The sequence below is a fragment of the Cervus elaphus genome, chromosome 18, assembly GCF_910594005.1.
Source record: "Cervus elaphus chromosome 18, mCerEla1.1, whole genome shotgun sequence".
Classification (NCBI taxonomy): Eukaryota; Metazoa; Chordata; class Mammalia; order Artiodactyla; family Cervidae; genus Cervus; species Cervus elaphus.
In genome coordinates, this window is record NC_057832.1 from 112,690,117 (window position 1) to 112,709,273 (window position 19,157).

Here is a 19,157-nt window from a genome sequence, read left to right on the forward strand (position 1 = left end):
GCTTTTCCATTTTCTCAACACCATATATTGAAGAGTGTCTTTCCCCCATTGTATATTCTCTCCTCTTTTCTCATAGATTAATTGACCATAGATACTTGAGTTTATTTTTCTGGGCTTTCTATTCTGATCCACTGAAATGTGTGTATCTGTGTGTGTGTGTGTGTGTGTGTGCCTGCCTGTACCATGCTGTTTTGATTATTGCAGCTTTGTAGTATAGTTTGAAATCAGGGTGCATGATACCTCTAGCTTTGTTCATCTTTATTAAGATTGCTTTGGTTGTTTAGAGTCTTTTGTGGTTCCATATACATTGAAAAGTTTCTTGTTCTAATTTTGTGAAAAATGCCACTAGTATTTTGAAAGGGATTGCATAGAGTCTGTAGATTTCTTTTGGCGGTGTAGACATTTTAACAATATTAATTCCTTCCATTAGTGAGCACAGCATATCTTTCCATTTATTTGTGTCATCTTCAACTTCTTTTATCAGTGTCTCCTTGGTGTTTTTATTCCCAGTTTTTTTTTTTTTCTTCCTTTTTGGTGCAATAGTAAATGGGATTGTTTTAAAATTTCTCTTTCTGATAATTCTTCATTAGTGTATAGAAAGGTAACCAATTTCTATACATTTTATTTTGTATCCTGCAACTTTACTGAATTCATTTATTAGTATTAATAGTTGAAGAGTGGGAGCTTAAAGGTTTTCTATATAGTATCATGCCATTTGTAAATAGTGAGAATTTTGCTTCTATCCTCCATCTTGGATGCCTTTTATCTCTGTCTCTTGCTGTCATTTTTTTTTTTTTTTTGGTCTGATCTCTGCAGCTGTTACTTCCAGGGTGTGATCAGTTACTTCAGTTGTCTCTGACTCTGTGACCACATGGACCACAGCCCACCAGGCTCCTCTGTCCATAGGATTTTCCTGGGAAAAATTCTAGAGTGGGTTGCCATGATCTCCTCCTGGGGATCTTCCCAACTCAGGCATCAAATCCACATCTCCTGCATTGCAAGTGGATTCTTTACTGCTGAGCCATGGGGGAAGCCCAATACTATGTTGAATCAAAGTGGCAATGGTTGGCACACTTGTCTTGTTGATTTTATAGGAAATGCTTCCAGCTTTTCACTATTGAGTAAGTTAGCTGTGAGTTTGTCATATATGGCCGTTGTTATGTTGACATGTTTTCTCTATAGTTAGCTATTTATAGCATGATATATTCCATATAAATTTTGAGTAATTTCTTAAAGTTCCATGAAACATTCACCTGAAATTTTGATTAGGTTTACTTTGAGCTTAGAGATTCATTTTGGAGCATTGGCATCTTTATAGTGTTAAATTGCCCAATCCAAAGCATGAAATGTATTTATAGTTCAGATAATCTTTAATGTCTTATTTGGAGTTTTCACATATTCTCCATATTTTTTAAATAAATATATGTTATATGCCAAACAATCTTCTGGGTGTTGTGGATCCAACAATGAAAAGCATACAGAATTGTCTGCCTTCTTGGAGATTGTGGTGGTGGTTTAGTTGCTAAGTTGTGTCTGACTATTATGTTTTACTTAAAGGGAAATAGGCAGTAAATATAGGAAATAAATAATAAATACAGTGTGTCATAATTACTATGGAGAAAAATAAAATGGGGAAAGTGGATAAAGAACACAGGAGGGTTGAAAGTATTGGCAGAGAGTGCCATAGAATTCATGTATATACTCTGCTGAGAAATTCCTAATTACTTTATAATTTATAATTCCTAAATACTTCACAACTATTATATGGGGTATTATTTTATTTTACTTTTTTAGTTGGTTATTGCTGGCATACAAAAATGCTATTGATTTCTGTAAGGTGGTCTTGATCTAGTTTTCATTTATAGATTGTTGAAAATATGTTCCTGGTTTATAATCATATCATCTATAAATAGTGATAGCTTTTATAATCTTTTATCCATCTTAATCTATTTCCTTTTCTTGTATCATAGTCTAAAACCTCTAAGGTCATATGAAAAAGTAGCCATATGGCTGGTATTCTTTCTTGTTCCTGATCTAAAGGCAGGAATCTGCAGATTCTCCATTAAATACAATATTCTGTGTGGATTTAGGGTATTTAATTTGAATTAAGTTACGTTTTTAAGTTTGAAGTGTATTAAATTAAAGGAGTAGCTTCTCTAGAATATATCAAAGCATATCATAAGGCAACTACAATTAAAATTATAGTATTGTTATAGAGAAAGACATGTCCATAAATCAACATACAAACTCAAAAGAAACCTTTGTCATGGGAATTTAGTGTATCATAATTGTGTAATTAACTTAGGAAAATATGTACTACAGATAAATGATATTGGGAAAAATTACCACCTTAGCAGGAAAAATAGCTCATTTTTCCTATTGTATGTAACAAATGATCAATTCTTAATATCTAGAGGTGAAGAAGTTCATTTTACAAATGGATTTATGTTCATTCCCTTTTAAAACTAAAATGAATAATGGTAAAAGAATAAGAAACAAAGCAATAAATCCACAAAGCATAAAAGACAATAAATAAATTAATATATTTTATAAGAAATGTCAGGAACGTTTTAGAAGCTAGAGAGCAAATTCTTATCTTTTTAAGTTCCAGAAATAACATAAACTCTATGATACTTTCCCTTTCAACAGTGCCCACATAGGTAGCCATCTGCAGGTAGGCTGTCTATTCTTTATAAAAAGTGAGTCTCAGGCTGGGAGAAGAAGCCGACACCCACTCCCAAGCCCTTCACAGGGCAATGCCACATAACTGAGCAGAGGGTGAGAACAGAATGGTTACGCTCACTTAGACGAGGCATGTGGTAGAAATCTCCCCTGCCACTCTTGGGAAAGGGAAATGGGGAATAGAAGTATCACTGCACAATGCTTAGCATCTTCACTAGAGTATTTTTTAACAGAGGGTAGTGGTGTTTTATTAAAGATTCTGAACACTAAAAATCCCTAAGTACAAACCAACATATAGAAGATCATCTTCCTTAAAGTGAAGGGGAAGGCAAAATTTCTAAGGTTACAGAATATGATGGTAGAATTACAAACCTGGACTGTGTGTGTATACTCAGTCATGTCCAACTCATTGCAACCCACTGGACTGTACCCTGCCAGGCTCCTCTGTCCATAGAATTTTCCAAGCAAGAATGGTGGAGTGGTTTGCCATTTCCTACTCCAGAGGATCTTCCTGACTCAGGGATTAAATCCATGTCTCTTGTGTCTCCTGCATCGGCAGGCAGATTCTCTACCAGTGAGCAATCTGGGAGGCCTGGACAGCAGCCCAGCTGTCAGGTATTGGCATAAAAGATGTCTCCTTGCCCGATCTCAGATTAGGTGATGTACCACAGAGCACCCAATGGTCCCCTGAGTTGCTGGCCTGGGAGCTATTGCTCAAAGGGATGTGGTGATGGGTGAATTGGAATGGGGAAGTTTTGATGTAATTCCTACGGTCCTACAGTTCAGTCAGTTCAGTCGTTCAGTCATGTCTGACTCTTTGTGACCCCATGGACCCATGGTCCTAACATGGGGTAAAAATCCCAACAATCCAAAGGGGCTTCCCTGGTGGCTCAGTGGTAAAGAATCTGCTTGCAACGCAGGAGCCTCAGGAGACGTGGGTTCGATCCCCGGGTCAGGAAGATCCACTGGGGAAGGGAATGGCAACCCACCCCAGTATTCTTGCCTGGAGAATCCTGTGGACAGAGGAGCCCTGTGGGCTACGATCCATGGGGTTGCAAAGAGTCGAACACGACTGAAGTGACTTAGCATGGATGCATGCACAATCCAAAGCTGGTGTCACTGAAGACAGATGCTTCCCCTGAGAAATTAAAGTTTGGTGCGTTCTTTCTCATGCTCCAGAGACAAGGAAACAAAATTCTCATTTGCAAAGTTGAAATGTAGGTTAGGGTGTTAGATGCAGAAGTGACCAGGCAGAGGGAGAGGAAAATTAAAAGAAATCTAATAAGCAAAAAATAATTGGCCCCTTGAGATTTTATCACTAAGTTATAGAAAGTTACCTGTTCCAACTGCACTCGCTTCAAACTCCACAACTCTCCCAGTCCTGCCATCTTTCCAAGGCACAGGATGGCCCCCTCCATTCTCCAGAGGTAACTCAGGCATTTCCAGTCTTTCTTCAGCACTTATTTAGCAACACAAACTGTGAAACCAGCTTCCTGTAATCCATGACCTCTCCTGTATTCTTCAAGTCTCAGAGTATAGTCGCTTGATATAGTTGTCCTCTGGTAGAAGTTCATCCTAAAAATTATGTTCTGGCTATTCATATTATGTTAGTGAGTGTACAGCTAAGTAGGTTTGAAAAGAAGTTTGGGAACAGTTTAAGCATGACTGAGTGCGTTTGTGTGTCGGTTCCAAAGGGGCCACAATGGAAAGTGATCCTATGAGCAGAAAGAATTCTGGGTTCTCCTCCACCTGTGTAATGATTTTAGCTTAACTACATGGCTACTCAGATTTTTACCTCTGCCTTTGGAGTGATTACTAAGTGACTTGGAAATGTAGTCCACAATTTATATTAGTGTGACAGTAACCATTTACACGAACAGTGGCAGATATGTTGGTTCTATTTATAAGCACTCACCACTGCAGAGAAGAGATTCTGAGTTTCCCATGGGAGTCAGCTCAGAAGGGACAGATTTTCCCAATCAGATGAAACTCATACCCTCAGACCAGGCCCCTTCATCATGTCTCACCTCTTACTTTTTAAGGACATTATTTTATTTAGACAAAACTATTCTTAAGTTCGAACCTTTGAAAGCTAATTTTAAAAAGTAAGCACTTGATTTATCCATTTCTGATATCAGATCATTTTTGTTTCCTTATTTTTCATATTCAGAGCTCTTAATTTTCTCTTAGAAGAGGAAGAAAGGATTTCCTGCCGTGGATCCACTATAAGACACTGTTCATCACCATATCAGATAGAGTAGAAGCATGATCACCTTTTCAAGTTTATGAACGAGGCCTTCCATGTACTTCAAGAACAGAGTCTCTAATGGGGGAGGTGTGCTGTGTTTCTCTTCCTTATGTTGCTGAAGTGGCTTGAAGGCCAGACCTCAACTTCACAGGTAAATGAGAGGGACCTACTCTGGCCCACAAGTACTCTGATAAATGGGCTTAAAAGTAGAAAGTAGGAACTCATTTGGTCTCCTTGATATGTCTCCTGATTTTCATGTTTGGTGTACCCAGAGCCTTTACAAAATGACTGTCACGTGCTATACACAGGGTCTGCTATGTATAGGAGCAGCATAATGGATGTGCCCTGGGTTATCAGATAATCCTACTTACCTGCTGACTCCTCCACTGTCTAGTCACTTCAGCTCTTTTTCCCATCTGTAAAACAGAGATAATAAGCCAAAGCTCACAGTGTTGTTGTGAAGACATATTATATTTTTGTTGCTTAGTCATTGTGTCCGACTCTTTGCCACCCCATGGACTGTAACCCTCCAGGCTCCTCTCTATGAGGAGGCAAGAAGTACTGAAATGAGTTGCCATTTCCTTCTCTAGGGGATCTTCCTGACCCAGGGATGTAATCTGTATCTCTTGCGTTTCCTGCATTGGCAGGCAGATTCTTTACCACTTGCAAATATATGGGAAGCCCCATATATTTGTAGATATGTGAGGTATTTAGTATAATGACTAGTACAGAGTAAGTGTTCAGCAAATAAAAATAAATTTAATTATGATTCTTATTTTTCTTTTACCATCCTTCCCACTCCAGTGGATTTTTGCACTCTGGCTGTGCAGAAGTGTTTCAGTGAAGAATATTACTTATATCTTTAAATATTGTGCATTTTTTTGCCAGTCTTGCAGCTGAGTGTCTTGTTCCAATCAGTTTGATGTAAGTGACAGAAAGATTTCAGTGAAAGGACTTGAAAGTGGTATGTTTGTTCAATGATCATTTCTAATGCTTTCTGTGTGATATTCAATTTCCGAAAGTTCTCTTTTTAATAAATTCCTTGACATTTTGGACCTTATTCAAAACAATACTAAATCCTGAATATTTTATAGTTAACCATATGAAAATAAACTATAATAGCAAGCCCTCCAACCATCTGAGTTATAAGTGGTGTGATCTGTAACAATCATCCTAAAAATTTTTATGCTAAAACTGGAAACTTTTAATAAATGTAATCTGCTGCCCATCTGCTATATGAATAGCAAAGAAGCCATTGGAATAATGACCTTCATGTGGAAGTTTCAGGTACTGTCACAGGAGTATCTCAGAGACCTCAGACTCCCACGCTCATACTTTAGTTATGGATACATTTCTTTCTTTAAGTAGGAAACATAAAAGAAGTTTTGGCTTGGGGTAAAAAAAACTGTTATATCTCTGTTATCATGTTCTATAATTAAGAGCTGATTTTCCACCCTTCTGCCTTTACTGGTGAGGAGTGATTCCTGTTATATTGTTGAATGAATGAGTTGTCCCTTCCTTGGGAAAATATTGTTGTTAAGTAATAACATGACGGGCTTCCCTGGTGTCTCAGTGGTAAAGAATCTGCTTGCAACGCAGGAGATGCAGGAGACATGGGTTCAATCCCTGGGTCAGAAAGATCCCCTGGCGGAGGGCATGGCAACCCACTCCAGTATTCTTGCTTGGAGAATCCCATGGACAGAGGAGCCTGGTGGACTATAGTCCATGGGGTCACAAAGAGTTGGACATGACTGAAGTGACTGGGCATGCACGCATGATAACATGACATCATTAAACACATTATTAAATTACCCTTGGAGGGCACAAGAGATACATTTTAACAGGTATGTATTCCTTCTCTTCATTTAATCCTTGATTCTTGAAGTTGGCCATCTTGGGTTGACATGCCCACCTGGGCCACTGGTGTGAGGTAGGTGAAGATGAGACCTTCCACCTGACACTCTCAGATTAAAAGGGCAAATTATAGAAAACAAATTCAAAATCCCTTGGTAATAAGTGTGAGAATATTAATTAAAATATTCAGGATTTCATGAATACATGCCATTGAGGAGGGGTGAGCACAGTTGTGTCTGAGACATCCAGGGAGTAAACAAAACAAAAAAGTTAAATGGTACTGAGCATCATGCAGAATTCAGAAGAAGATCTTTCATGTGGGCTAAACACTTTCTCACCAGAAAGACAGGAATTATCCCCTCTAATAACTAAGTTAACTAGAATTTTAAATCTAAACACTTCATTAATTTCCTTCCTCCATTTAAGGGTACATGTTTGAGAGAAAAGCTCACATTCTAATAAACTGAATTTCAAGAATGTAACCACTTCTCCCCTTGATTTCCAGCTGCACAACTGGATACCATTGCATTCTTCCTCTAGAAATACGTTAAGCAGAGTTTGGATGATGATCTGGCTGACATTCAGGGAGAACTTTAAGTTCAAACGAGTAGGTTCTCCATGTGGTATGAAAGCCACCTTCCAATTCTGAGTTTCTTTGTCATTTTGATGTCTTTAGTTCAGTTCTTAGAAACTAATGGGTCAGGGAAATAAAACGCAGACATGGATGAGCGAGTTCATTCTGCTGGGGCTGTCCAGTGACTGGGGGACTCAAGTCTCCCTCTTTGTCTTGTTCTTGGCCATGTACTCGGTGACTATTGTGGGAAATGTCCTCATCCTTCTTCTGATCAGACTGGACAGCAGGCTTCATACCCCCATGTATTTCTTCCTTAGCATTTTATCTCTTGTGGACCTTTGTTACTCAAGCAGTATTGTCCCTCAAATGCTGGTCCACCTGCTCGCAGCCCAGAAGTCCATCCCGTTCTACAGCTGTCTGATCCAGCTCTCTGCATCCCTGGCATTGGCTGCGTCTGAGTTCCTACTGCTGGGGGCCATGGCCTATGACCGCTACGTGGCAGTGTGCTACCCACTGCACTACACGGTCATTATGCACGGAGGGCTGTGCCTGGGACTGGCTGCTGGCTGCCTGGGGGCTGGTTTCACAAATTCACTGGTGGAGACAGTCATCACCTTTCGGCTCCCCCTGTGTCACAATGTTATCAATCACTTTGCCTGTGAGACCCTAGCAGTGCTGTGGCTAGCCTGTGTGGATATCTCTTTCAACAAGGTCATGGTGGCCATCTCAGGATTTCTGATGATCATGCTTCCCTTCACCCTGGTTCTGTTTTCCTATGGTCGTATAGTTGCTGCCATTCTGCACATTCATTCTGCTCAGGGACGTAGCAAAGCCTTTGGGACGTGTGCCTCTCACCTCATCGTGGTTTCCATGTGCTTTGGTACAGCCATCTTCACCTACCTGGGGCCACGGTCCGCCTACTCGGTGGACGGGGAAAAGATGGTTGCTCTCTTCTACGCTGTGGTGGCCCCTATGTTGAACCCCTTGATTTACAGCTTGAGAAATAAAGAAGTTATGGCTGCTCTCAGCAAAGTTTTAGAGAAATTCAGATACAAAGGGTAAAGACTATGAGAAGGTCTTGTTATCTATCATCAAAATCAAAAAGAAGATCAGATAAGTGAAGTGGGACATTTACACTAAAGAAGACTATTATGGTGAGATCCTGGATTTCAAATGAAGAATTTCTCCACATAATTAATGGATTTCCTTATGTAGGCCAATACCAGGTAATTTACATATCAGTGATTCATGAAAGGGCCTTTTCTTAGATCATCTTATCTCAGGTATCCAGTAGTATTTAGGATTCTTCTCCCATTTTTACATTTTATTAGCTTATCAGTGTTTAAAGGAATAATGCATGGCTTCATAAAGCAGACCTGGTTTGTGGATTGAATGGATAGATGAATTCTGACAATTAGGTCTACTTATACTTTTGTGGAATAGAAGAGAGAATACCTGACAATACTCCAATTGTTTTAGAACAGCTTTATTTCCTCCAAATGACTTTTTCAACTCTTTAAAAAAATAACATCAGTTTTGGAGCTTTCAATACTCTCTATGCCTAAATCTAGACTGTGATATTATATTCTGAAATAAATAAGACAGAATATTTGTTCAGACCATTATGCTGGATCTTATGTGCTTTGAAGATGAGAAATCTGTGGCTTCACTATAGTGTTTTTTATTGTGGTAAAGCATACAATATATAATATAAAATTTGCCATTTTAGTCATTTTACGTGTGTACTTCAATGGCATTAATTACATTCACCATATTGTGTAAGCATCACCACTATCTATTTCCAAAGTATTCATTACCATAGTCTTTTATTCAACTAATTTTCAAAGACCTGGTTCCTATAAACTTGTTACAAAGATGCCACACTCACTGTACTCTTTTTCTCTTAAACTTAAACAAAGGTATGTGCATTTTGTTTTGCTAATCATTATTGATTTTCACACACCAACCTGCCTAGATTATTTTCAATTTTGATTCTCCAGTTCACTCCATTTGTTTACTTTGTCTTTCTGTTTACATAGATACAATAAATGGAAAAAGTTATAAAAATGGATACCAAACAGCACACATCAATTATATGTCACTGCAAACTTGGGGAGAAGGGGTCCACAATGTCTTATAATTGGAATCATACAGTATACAGCCTTTTCATATTGGCTTCTTTCACTTAGTAATTTGCATTTAAGTTCCTTCATGTCTTTTTGTGGCTTAATCATTCATTGCTTTTTGGAACTGAATAATATTCTATTGTCTGAGTGTACCCCAGTTTATTCATTCATCTACTGAAGGACTTCTTGTCTGCTCCTAATTTTCGGTAATTTTGAATAAAGCTGCTTATAAACATTTGGGTGCAGGTTTTGTGTGGACATATTTTTGACTCCTTTAGGACTCCTTTAGGTAAATACCAAGTAGCATGATTGCTGGATTGTATGGTAAAAGTATGTTTTGCTTTGTAGAAAACCACCAAACTGTCTTCCAAAGTGGCTGTACCACTTGGCATTCCCACCAGCAATGAATGAGAGTTCCTATTGCTCCATATTTCTCCAGCATTCTCCAGTGTTTCGGATTTTGGCTATTCTAATAGTGTGTAGTGGTATTTGATTATTGACTTAATTTGTATTTCCCTGATGACACATGATATAGGGCATCTTTTCATGTGTGTGTATTAATACTAGTTCAAACTCTTCCAGAATGTAGAAAAAGAGTAAACACCACATTATTTTATGAAGTCAGGCCAAACCAAGCCAAGACATTATAGAAAGGAAACCACAGATCAACAGCAATCATGAACAGCCCCACAAAATTCTAAAAATATTGCCAAATAAATTTCCATACTTTGCAAAAATATAATAGCTTATATTTTAATTTAGTTCCACATCCTAAAATAAATCAATGTGTATATTTCCCTGTATCAGTAGACTAAAAGGGGAAACCAGTTTAGCACCTCAATAGGTGGCAAAAATTATTAATGTTAATTAAAAAAATCTTTGCAAACTAGGTATAGAAAGAAACTTCTTAACCCAATAAAATGTATATACAAATAACTTACAGCTAGCATCAATATTTATTAACAAAAAACAGAATCATTTTCTCTTTGAGATTGAGAACAATGTTTAATGTCCTTGATTATCAGTTTTCTTATCTGGAAATTCTGGCCAAAATGATAAGGCCAGAAAAAGAAATAAAAGGAATACAAATTAGAAAGAAACAGAATCATTTTTGTTCTCAGGCAGCATTATCATTTACATATAAAGTCTCTAGGACTCTACAACAAAGATCTTGGAATTAATAAGGGAATTTGGCAAGGTTGAAAGGTGCAAAGATAATATGTAAAGTATGTGTGTGTGCATGCGTGCAAGCAAAATCACTTCAGCTGTGTCCTACTCTGTGTGAGCCTGTGGACTGTATCCTGCCAGTCTCCTCTGTCGGTGGGATACTCCAGACAGGAATACTGGAGTGAGTTGCTGAGTCTTCCTCCAAGGGATCTTCCTGACACAGGGATCAAACCCATGTCTCTTACGTCTCCTGCATTGCAGGTGGATTCTTTACTACTGAGTCACTAGAGGAGCCCACATTTATGTATATATGTATTCAAATATGTAGATTAATTAAATGTACAAATATTTATATAAATAAATATAAATTATATGCATATTTAAGGTAACGGTGTTTTTGTAAACATTACTGAAATTGTTGAGCAGGGAATTCCAAGACTCTCCACAAAACAGCAAATAAACTGGCAAAAACTTTTGGAATTAACCTTTGCAGAACTCTGAAATCTAGTAAAAAACTGACTACAAAAGGGGAAAGATTAATAAAAACGGAAAACACTACATTATGGCAAAATAGTACTGGGGCATTTCAGCTGCCCACTTATTACCTCTCACCTCCCAAATTGGTGACAGCCATGAAGGTTACAGTCTAAATTCTTGGTGCAGGTTGCAAGTAAAAGGCAGCAATCTGGACCTTACTCAAAGAATTTTGGCTGTTTCAACATATCTGGCAGCTACCTGAAGAGCTGACATAAAGCTGGCCTTTGCTTTACTGACTGAGTATTATCAGGACTGGGATGGCTTTCCAGGTGACATTTGCTGAAAATATTTAAAGGCAAAAGTATGGCAGCCTGATACTAGGGTTAACAGTCAAGACAGCCAGCAACCAGACTAAAAAGACTGGGAAGCAAGAGGCTGGAAAAGGATGTATATAAGGGAATAAGGGCTTTTAAAGGCATCCCTGGTAGCTCAGCTAGTAAAGAATCCGCCTGCAATGCAGGAGACCCTGGTTTGATTCCTGGGTCAGGTAGATTCCCTGGAGAAAGGATAGGCTACCGACTCCAGTATTCTTGGGCTTCCTTGGTGGCTCAGACAGTAAAGAAGCCGCTTGTAATGCAGGAGACCTTAGTTCGATCCCTGGGTTGGGAAGATCCCCTGGAGAAGGGAATGGCAACCCACTCCAGTATTATTGTCTGGAGAATTCCATGAGCAGAGGAGCTTGGCAAGCTAAAGTCCATGGGGTCACAAAGTGTTGGACACAACTGAGGGACTTTCACTTACTTTCAAGGGCTTCCCAGGTGGTGCTAGTGGTAAAGAAGAGTTAATAGAGCTGAAGTATGAACACCAAATTGCAACAACTAAAAATAAGGCACTTGTTTCAAACCCTATTTATCCTGAATCCTTTTATCCTAAAATCCTAGAACAACTGACATCCCCCAAAATATATCATTTGATATCATCCACAGTTTTCCCAAATTGATCTTAAATATATCATGATGTGGCGGGCACTAATGGAAAGAAATGACCGAGGGTCCACCAGACAATATCTGTGCTAACCCGGCAATGTGCCAGGGAGACTGAACGCGGAGCATAGTTCTCCAAAGATCGGGAATGTCTATCATCAGAGTGTTCTATGAATTACTGTGTCTGTGTCTTTACACAAGGCGTTTAGGGCCAGAATTCCATACAAATGATCTCAAATAGGTAGGAGATGTTCATCAGATACGAACTGGCTATATTCCATGACACTCTGACATTATCTTATCCTAGAATTCAGCTATATGGTCTTTTCTTGGAGAGAGAGATATATATATATTAATACATATATTAATATATATATATTAATACTTGCTGGCAGTTGCAGGTTGGATAATTTTGCAGATCTCTGTCCAGGATATGTGTGAAGCATTAAGGAAACCCAGGGAACTCACTCTCTGCTGGCCCTGAGGTCCCTTAGCTGTTGGTTTTTATTTTTTTGTGTATCATCTTGTATCTGTTGTGTTCCATTTCCTTCTCCAGGGGATCTTCCCAATCCCGGGATCGAACCAGGGTCTCTCACATTGTAGGCAAACGCTTTACTGTCTGAGTCACAGGGAAGGCCCAAAATAAGATTGCCTACCAGTGTTGTTTCCGCCTGGTTTCGAACCAGGGACCTTTCACGTGTTAGGCGAATGTGATAACCACTACACTACGGAAACCTGTGTGTTATGTCTAGATTTTTTAATGGTAAAGGACAGTTCATTTTTTTTTTATTGCTAAGTGTTAGTCCAGTATATGGGTGTTATCACTGTTTGATATCTATTCATATATCAGCCCTATAAACAGTGTTAAAGCCTGTTTAATTATCATAGACACATTGGAAGACTGAATTGCTTATAACTACTAATATCTCCATTTTTCATTTCATGAAACCTCAATGAATTAGACAGCTTTTGCTTCTGTGAGGGTTACTTAAGAGTTCTTCAGATTTCAGGAGAAGTGATTTCAGTAAACTAAAATTTTGTCCTAGAACATGAAATACTGGTCAAGTGGTTCCCAAAGGCAGCTGACAGACAAAGTAATGATCCCATTATGATAAATATATTTAGCCCACAATTACAGCAGAAGCATTCAAACAAAAACCTTTATTTAAAATTTTACAAAAGGTAGCAGTGTGTTTACTTTGGATATTCGTATCTCCTATGGAGTGCTGATATGATTGTCCTGTTTTAAGTAACTGAAGATTGAATAATTGAAAAATCTATGAAAAGTGAAAGCATTAGTCCCTCAGTTGTATCCGGCTCTTTGCGTCCCCATGGACTGTAGCCCTCCAGGCTCTTCCATGGAACGCTCTAGGTAGGAATACTGAGTGTGTTGCCATCTTCCTGACCCAGGGATCAAACCCGGGTCTCCTGCATTGCAGGCAGATTCTTTACCATCTGAGCCACAGGCCATCCTGAAAATCTGCAGATAGATTTAAAAGTAGTAATTTTTTTTTCTCTTTGTGCTTCAGCAAAGAATAAAATCACAGGTGGTTCTTTTCAAAGCAAGGATTTCTTTCCCCTGTGGAACTAATACTGTATAAAATAAGTTAGATTACCACAATAGGCAAATAGAAATTTCTCACGGCTCCCAGAAGAGACCTGAACTGCCTTTTCAAAGTGCTTTTCTCCTGGGTGTTTGCAGAGATGTAGGGCAAGTCTTAAAACCATATAAAACCCTCAGAATCCAAAGATCTTCACAGCGTGCTGTGCCTAAGGCCACTGCAGCTTCCTGCAGGAAGGCAATGGGTGCTCTGGCCCCAGGATACGGGGAGAGCTATCCTGGAGCCGCATCAGGCACAAATGTGTTCCTGGTGTCCGGGACTCACCTCTCCTCTAGTCCTGACTGTCAGTTTGGAAGCAGTTGGGTAACCTGTGCCCATTCACCCTTTGTAGATTTAGAGGGTGCACGTCTCACATCTATCCAATACCTGAATCTTTCTTTTCTACTTCTTCCTATTTTAGAATCAGTGAAGAATTTCTTTTCACATCCCAGCCACTTAGAGGCTGCTGAGCCAAGGTAAGAGTCCCTTCTCAGAACATCACTTTTTGTTGTAGGACTCAGTCTAATGATTATCTCCTCTCTGATACATTTACCAAGCATTTCTGTATGTTCATTTCTGTCTTACATGTATGATAGAATATGTATCTATGTCACATTTCTTAAAATGTGGGCTCATCTCTAATAGCTTGTGCCTATAATGAAATTTCAGCTCTGTTTCAGGTTCATACGGCACAGTGATGTTTAAATATTAAACATTTAATTCTGTTGTCACACTTCTTCTATCCACTCTCAATCTCCAGCAATCAGTCAGGGTGATAATCTCGTCTTCTGAGCTCTAAGTACAGCCAGGTATGCAGTGAGCACAATCCTCCTACTACGTTTGAGGGACATCTCTTGATATTGGGTTAGAAATAAAAACCCCAGGCTCTGATCCCAACCTGCAGTTTCTTATTATGCCTTCTGACAGCAATGTGCTTCTGCATCTTTCTGGCAATTCATTTGTGATGGTGGCTACAAAAACTGCTGTTGTCTTGACAGGGAAGGAGGTTATGCTTCTATCATATCTGAATTACTTGTGTCCTACCCTTGTACAGAATCCATACAGAGTTAAGCGAAAGTGTACACACAGCAGGCACAAGAATGGAGAGAAGAAGCTAAAATGCTTGATTCTGGATCATTGGTAAAGGTCTCAAATGAGGGGGTAACAAGTTTGAGTACACCGTAGTGGAGTAGAAACTACCATGAGTGTAAAGGGCCACAAAGTTTATGGTAAAATAATACATTGAAAACGCATGTGGTCAAGTCCTCCTCTTCATGTGCAATAATTACTGCTTGCACCCTTCATTTAGTGGATGAGAAATAAGGAAATATGTTGTCGTTGTTGAGCTTCCTCTAGGAGTGCAAAGTTACTCATATGACTTGTGAACAAGTATGTCTAAATATGTTTGTCTTCTTTTCTTTAATAAATATTGTAACTGGGGTGATTTTTCTTTTCTTTGTGTGTGTCTTTGTTAGCTAGGAAGGTGTATTCCAACTAGTGTTTTAATCTCTGATTTGGCAACTCTGATCCAACCAAATCCATGCCCCCCATAACAAAAACCAGGGTGGAATGTGAGGATGTTATCAGCTGCTGAAAACATTCAATGATTACATATTGTCTATAATATAGAATAACTCTTAAATACCTTAATATTTCATATGAAGGAATCTACAATCTTGTCCTTAACACTATCTCTTCCTCTCTTTCCCCACACCCTTTCTCTCTCTCTTTACCTCCCCTTTCTTTTTCTGTTTCTATTCATTTATTAACTTATAATTTTCCCACTCACAGAGGAAGTAGGTCTTAATGAGATGCTTCCCTGAAAATGTCAGGCTATTTCATATCTCTTTGCCTTTGTTCACTCTGATTCATCTGCCTAAAATATCTCTAACTTATTTTTATTGTCAAACTTTTCTTTATTGTGATGATTTTCTCTTCTCTGATACATTTACCAAGCATTTCTATATATTCATTTCTGTTTTATATGAGTAATTGAACAGGCATCTCTGTCACATTTGTAGAAATCTGGACTCATCTTTAATAGCCTGTGCCAATAATGAAATTTCAGTACAATTAGAGAATATTTCCTAAAATTATCAGACATTTTAAATATTTAAGAAGTGGTGTTGAGTGCAAAATCTGGTATTCCTGATCTGTATGTGAGACAGCGTTGTGGTTGAGGCTGTGTTTTTGTAGTCAGACAGACGATGGCTTCACTGTAATTCGGGTTTCATCACTCTCAAACTTGGAAATGTTACTTAATCAGTCTGAAGTGTCCTCTGTGCAATTAGAATAACAGTGCCTCATTCATTTGTTTTGTAGATTAAGTGGCATATTTGAAAGATACTTAGCAAGTTTCCCAGTACCTAGTAATAACTGATAAATTATTACTAGAGAAAATTCTGGACTTACTGTTCAGGCTTCATGTTAAAACTCATCAGAACAAAACCCTAACAGATTCTAGCCCACTGCCATCTCTTCAACTATGAGAAACGTGTCTGTAAACACCAAAGTTTTTCCCATTATGGTAAACGGCGTCACTTCCATATAGTAAGCCATATACCTGAAATTCCTCTTTGATTTCTCTCTTCTCTTTCCTCCCATATTTACTCCATCAATTACCATTAAAGATGCTTTTAAAATATATCTGGAGTCCGCTCACTTCCGTGAAACAAGGTTTTCAAGGTCACCGTCACCTTTGAGTAGCCACCTGCGATCTCACAACTCCCACTCTTGCATGTCAGCGTGATCTTTCCGAGCGTGAGTCATACTGCGCCCCTATTCAGCTTTAAGCCTTTCACTTGCTTCTCATGGTATTCAGAGCCCGTATTATGACCTGTGGGGTCTTACACGTGCTGGCCCTGCTTGCCTTTCCCCCCTCTTCCTCCATTCCTTCTGCACCCATCACAGCAGGCACGCCTCATCTCAGGGCAGCTCTCTCCCACCTCACTCTTCAGAGGCCTGGGGCTCTGGCGTCCTTCTGTGTAAATGTCACCTCCTCAGAGGGCAGAGAGACCTTCCCCCATCACACGAGTATCATTTCTTTAACCTTCATAGAAAATGTCTCAAATTTTACTATGTATTATGTGTTTCTTATTGTTTGCTAATTTAAAAAAATCTCCTCCAAGAGACTCTCACCTCTACCCCCAAGGACTTCTATCTCCCCAAGAGGAAGCTCATGTCTGCTGACTACTCTGCTTGGCCCGCAACAGTCACTCTCCTCACTCCTGAGAGCCCATCCTTATCTTTTAAGGCCCTGAGATGGGGGAGGAGCCCTTTCACACTTACTGTCGTTTAGAGTTTATGTACAATTTTATTTACATTGTTTCATTTGGGTTTTGATCCACATTGACATAAGCTAAATGAATATTAATATTCACATTTGCAGAAGAGGAATTTGGGTTTCGGAGATGATAAGATTTTAAGGTTCATATAGCAATTTACGACTGAGGTCCAGGTTTTTAATACCGGAAAGCCTAGCTCTCCCCACCTCACCTTCTCATGTACCTCACAGATAATGACAGGTTTCACTCTGTCTCCATGGATAGCACAGGGGGAAAAGTGTTGTAAAGGCAGAACTTCCAGCGCTCTGGGTGGGTGGTAGGCCAGGAAAGCCAGGTGTATCCTTCAGAGATGGCAATGGTAATATGAAACATGGTCGTTTGATATGGTTTAATTTGGACGTGGTTGTGAAAGACAGTGTAGGGTCATAGACAGAGCATGCTGTTTAGACTTAGACTTGAACTAAGTAACTAGGTAACTGCCTTGCTGCCAGTGGGAATGTGGTAAGTTACTAATACTTCTCCCAAACTCAATTTCTTCATTACTAAGATGTATAAAAAGGCTATGTGAGAATCAAATTACATTGTGTACATAATGGACCCAGTGTATGACCTAACCTATAATGCACTATTAAAAAATGATATGTTACTGTTGTTACTAGTTAAAGAAGGCAAAAGATGGAAGGTTCTAACTGGACCATGGAGTCTGACCAGTAACTTTTTCTCCCAGGAGAGTTAAGCCCTGTGTCTCCAATATGGAAGTGGAGAACCAGACACGGGTCACCAGGTTCATCCTGGTGGGGTTCCCTGGGAGCTGGGGCATGCGAGCAGCAGTGTTCCTCATGTTCCTCGTGGCCTATATTCTGACAGTGGCTGAAAATGTGACCATCATCCTGTTGGTGCAGCAGAACCGGCCACTGCACAAGCCCATGTACTTCTTCCTGGCCAACTTGTCCTTCCTGGAGACCTGGTACATCTCTGTGACGGTACCCAAGCTGCTGTTTAGTTTTTGGTCCACGAGCAACAGCATCTCCTTCGCTCACTGTATGATACAACTTTACTTCTTCATCGCACTCATGTGCACGGAGTGCGTGCTCCTGGCCGCCATGGCCTACGACCGTTACGTGGCCATCTGCTGCCCACTGCACTACCCCACCATTGTGAGCCACGGGCTCTGCTTCCGCCTGGCTCTTGGCTCCTGGACCATTGGCTTTGGCATCTCCTTGGCTAAGACCTACTTCATCTCTCGCCTCAGCTTCTGTGGCCCCAATGTCATCAACCATTTCTTCTGCGACATCTCCCCGGTCCTTAACCTCTCCTGCACAGACATGTCCACAGCTGAGCTGGTGGACTTTGTCCTGGCACTGGTCGTCTTCCTCCTCCCCCTCACTGTCACTGTCCTGTCTTATGGATGCATCCTGGCCACCGTTCTACGCATGCCCACAGGCAAGCAGAAGGCGTTTTCTACTTGTGCCTGCCACCTCGTGGTGGTCACCATCTTCTACTCAGCTACGATTTTCATGTATGCCCGGCCCCGAGCCGTTCACGCCTTCAACATGAACAAAGTTATTTCCATCTTCTATGCCATTGTCACCCCTGCCCTCAACCCTTTCATTTATTGTCTAAGGAACCGAGAGGTCAAAGAGGCGCTGAAGAAACTGGCTTATTGCCAGGCCAGATCTGACTAGTCTGTTACAAGTGACTAGAAGAAGTAATTTGATTTGGAGCCTGCTCTTCAACCCCCACCCTTTCTCCTTTAATGCCTCAGCTGGATATTAACATATTACTCATGTTAATGTGACCTCACCACATCCACGTTAACCATCAGCTCTTGGTTGTGTCCTGAGATCTCCGTGCCTGTGGTCTGTGTTTTAAGGGCATGCCCTTTGAACAGTGAGTGCTCTTTGACTGTGATCCAAAACGGGGTTTCTAAGATTGTGAGTAAATTCCTGAGTTGAGTGGGAGAGAGAGATGGCAGCATATGAATTAGCTGTTTTAGGATCTAGCAAGCACTATACTCTCTGGGGAATCAGATTTGGTGACAGCTTCCTGACTTCTCAGCTTCCTGACTGAGACAGAGGTAGCTGCCCCTTTAATAATCCCATTCTGAATTTGATGCCAGGAGTCAATCTTGGTGGCAAAGACTAGAAGAACAATCTCTAGC

At 39.9% G+C, this 19,157-nt stretch overlaps 2 protein-coding genes and 1 non-coding gene across 3 annotated transcripts; 2 read left to right on the top strand and 1 right to left on the bottom strand.

Annotated features, from left to right (window-relative positions):
• The first annotated feature begins 7,478 nt into the window (after window positions 1-7,478).
• On the top strand, window positions 7,479-8,420 carry LOC122674592 (olfactory receptor-like protein OLF3). The gene has a single exon (XM_043873086.1). The coding sequence runs from the start codon at window positions 7,479-7,481 to the stop codon at window positions 8,418-8,420; it is 942 nt and encodes a 313-aa protein (XP_043729021.1).
• Window positions 8,421-12,773: 4,353 nt separating this feature from the next.
• TRNAV-AAC lies at window positions 12,774-12,846 on the bottom strand. The gene has a single exon. It is a non-coding gene; the product is annotated as a tRNA-Val (tRNA).
• Window positions 12,847-17,688: 4,842 nt separating this feature from the next.
• On the top strand, window positions 17,689-18,718 carry LOC122674881 (olfactory receptor 6B1). The gene has a single exon (XM_043873483.1). The coding sequence runs from the start codon at window positions 17,749-17,751 to the stop codon at window positions 18,679-18,681; it is 933 nt and encodes a 310-aa protein (XP_043729418.1). The 5' UTR covers window positions 17,689-17,748; the 3' UTR covers window positions 18,682-18,718.
• The last annotated feature ends 439 nt before the right edge of the window (window positions 18,719-19,157 follow it).

Bases quoted from the DNA above. Each gene is read 5' to 3' on its own strand.
- LOC122674592 (XM_043873086.1), top strand. From the start codon at position 7,479: ATGGGTCAGGGAAATAAAACGCAGACATGGATGAGCGAGTTCATTCTG.
- LOC122674881 (XM_043873483.1), top strand. From the start codon at position 17,749: ATGGAAGTGGAGAACCAGACACGGGTCACCAGGTTCATCCTGGTGGGG.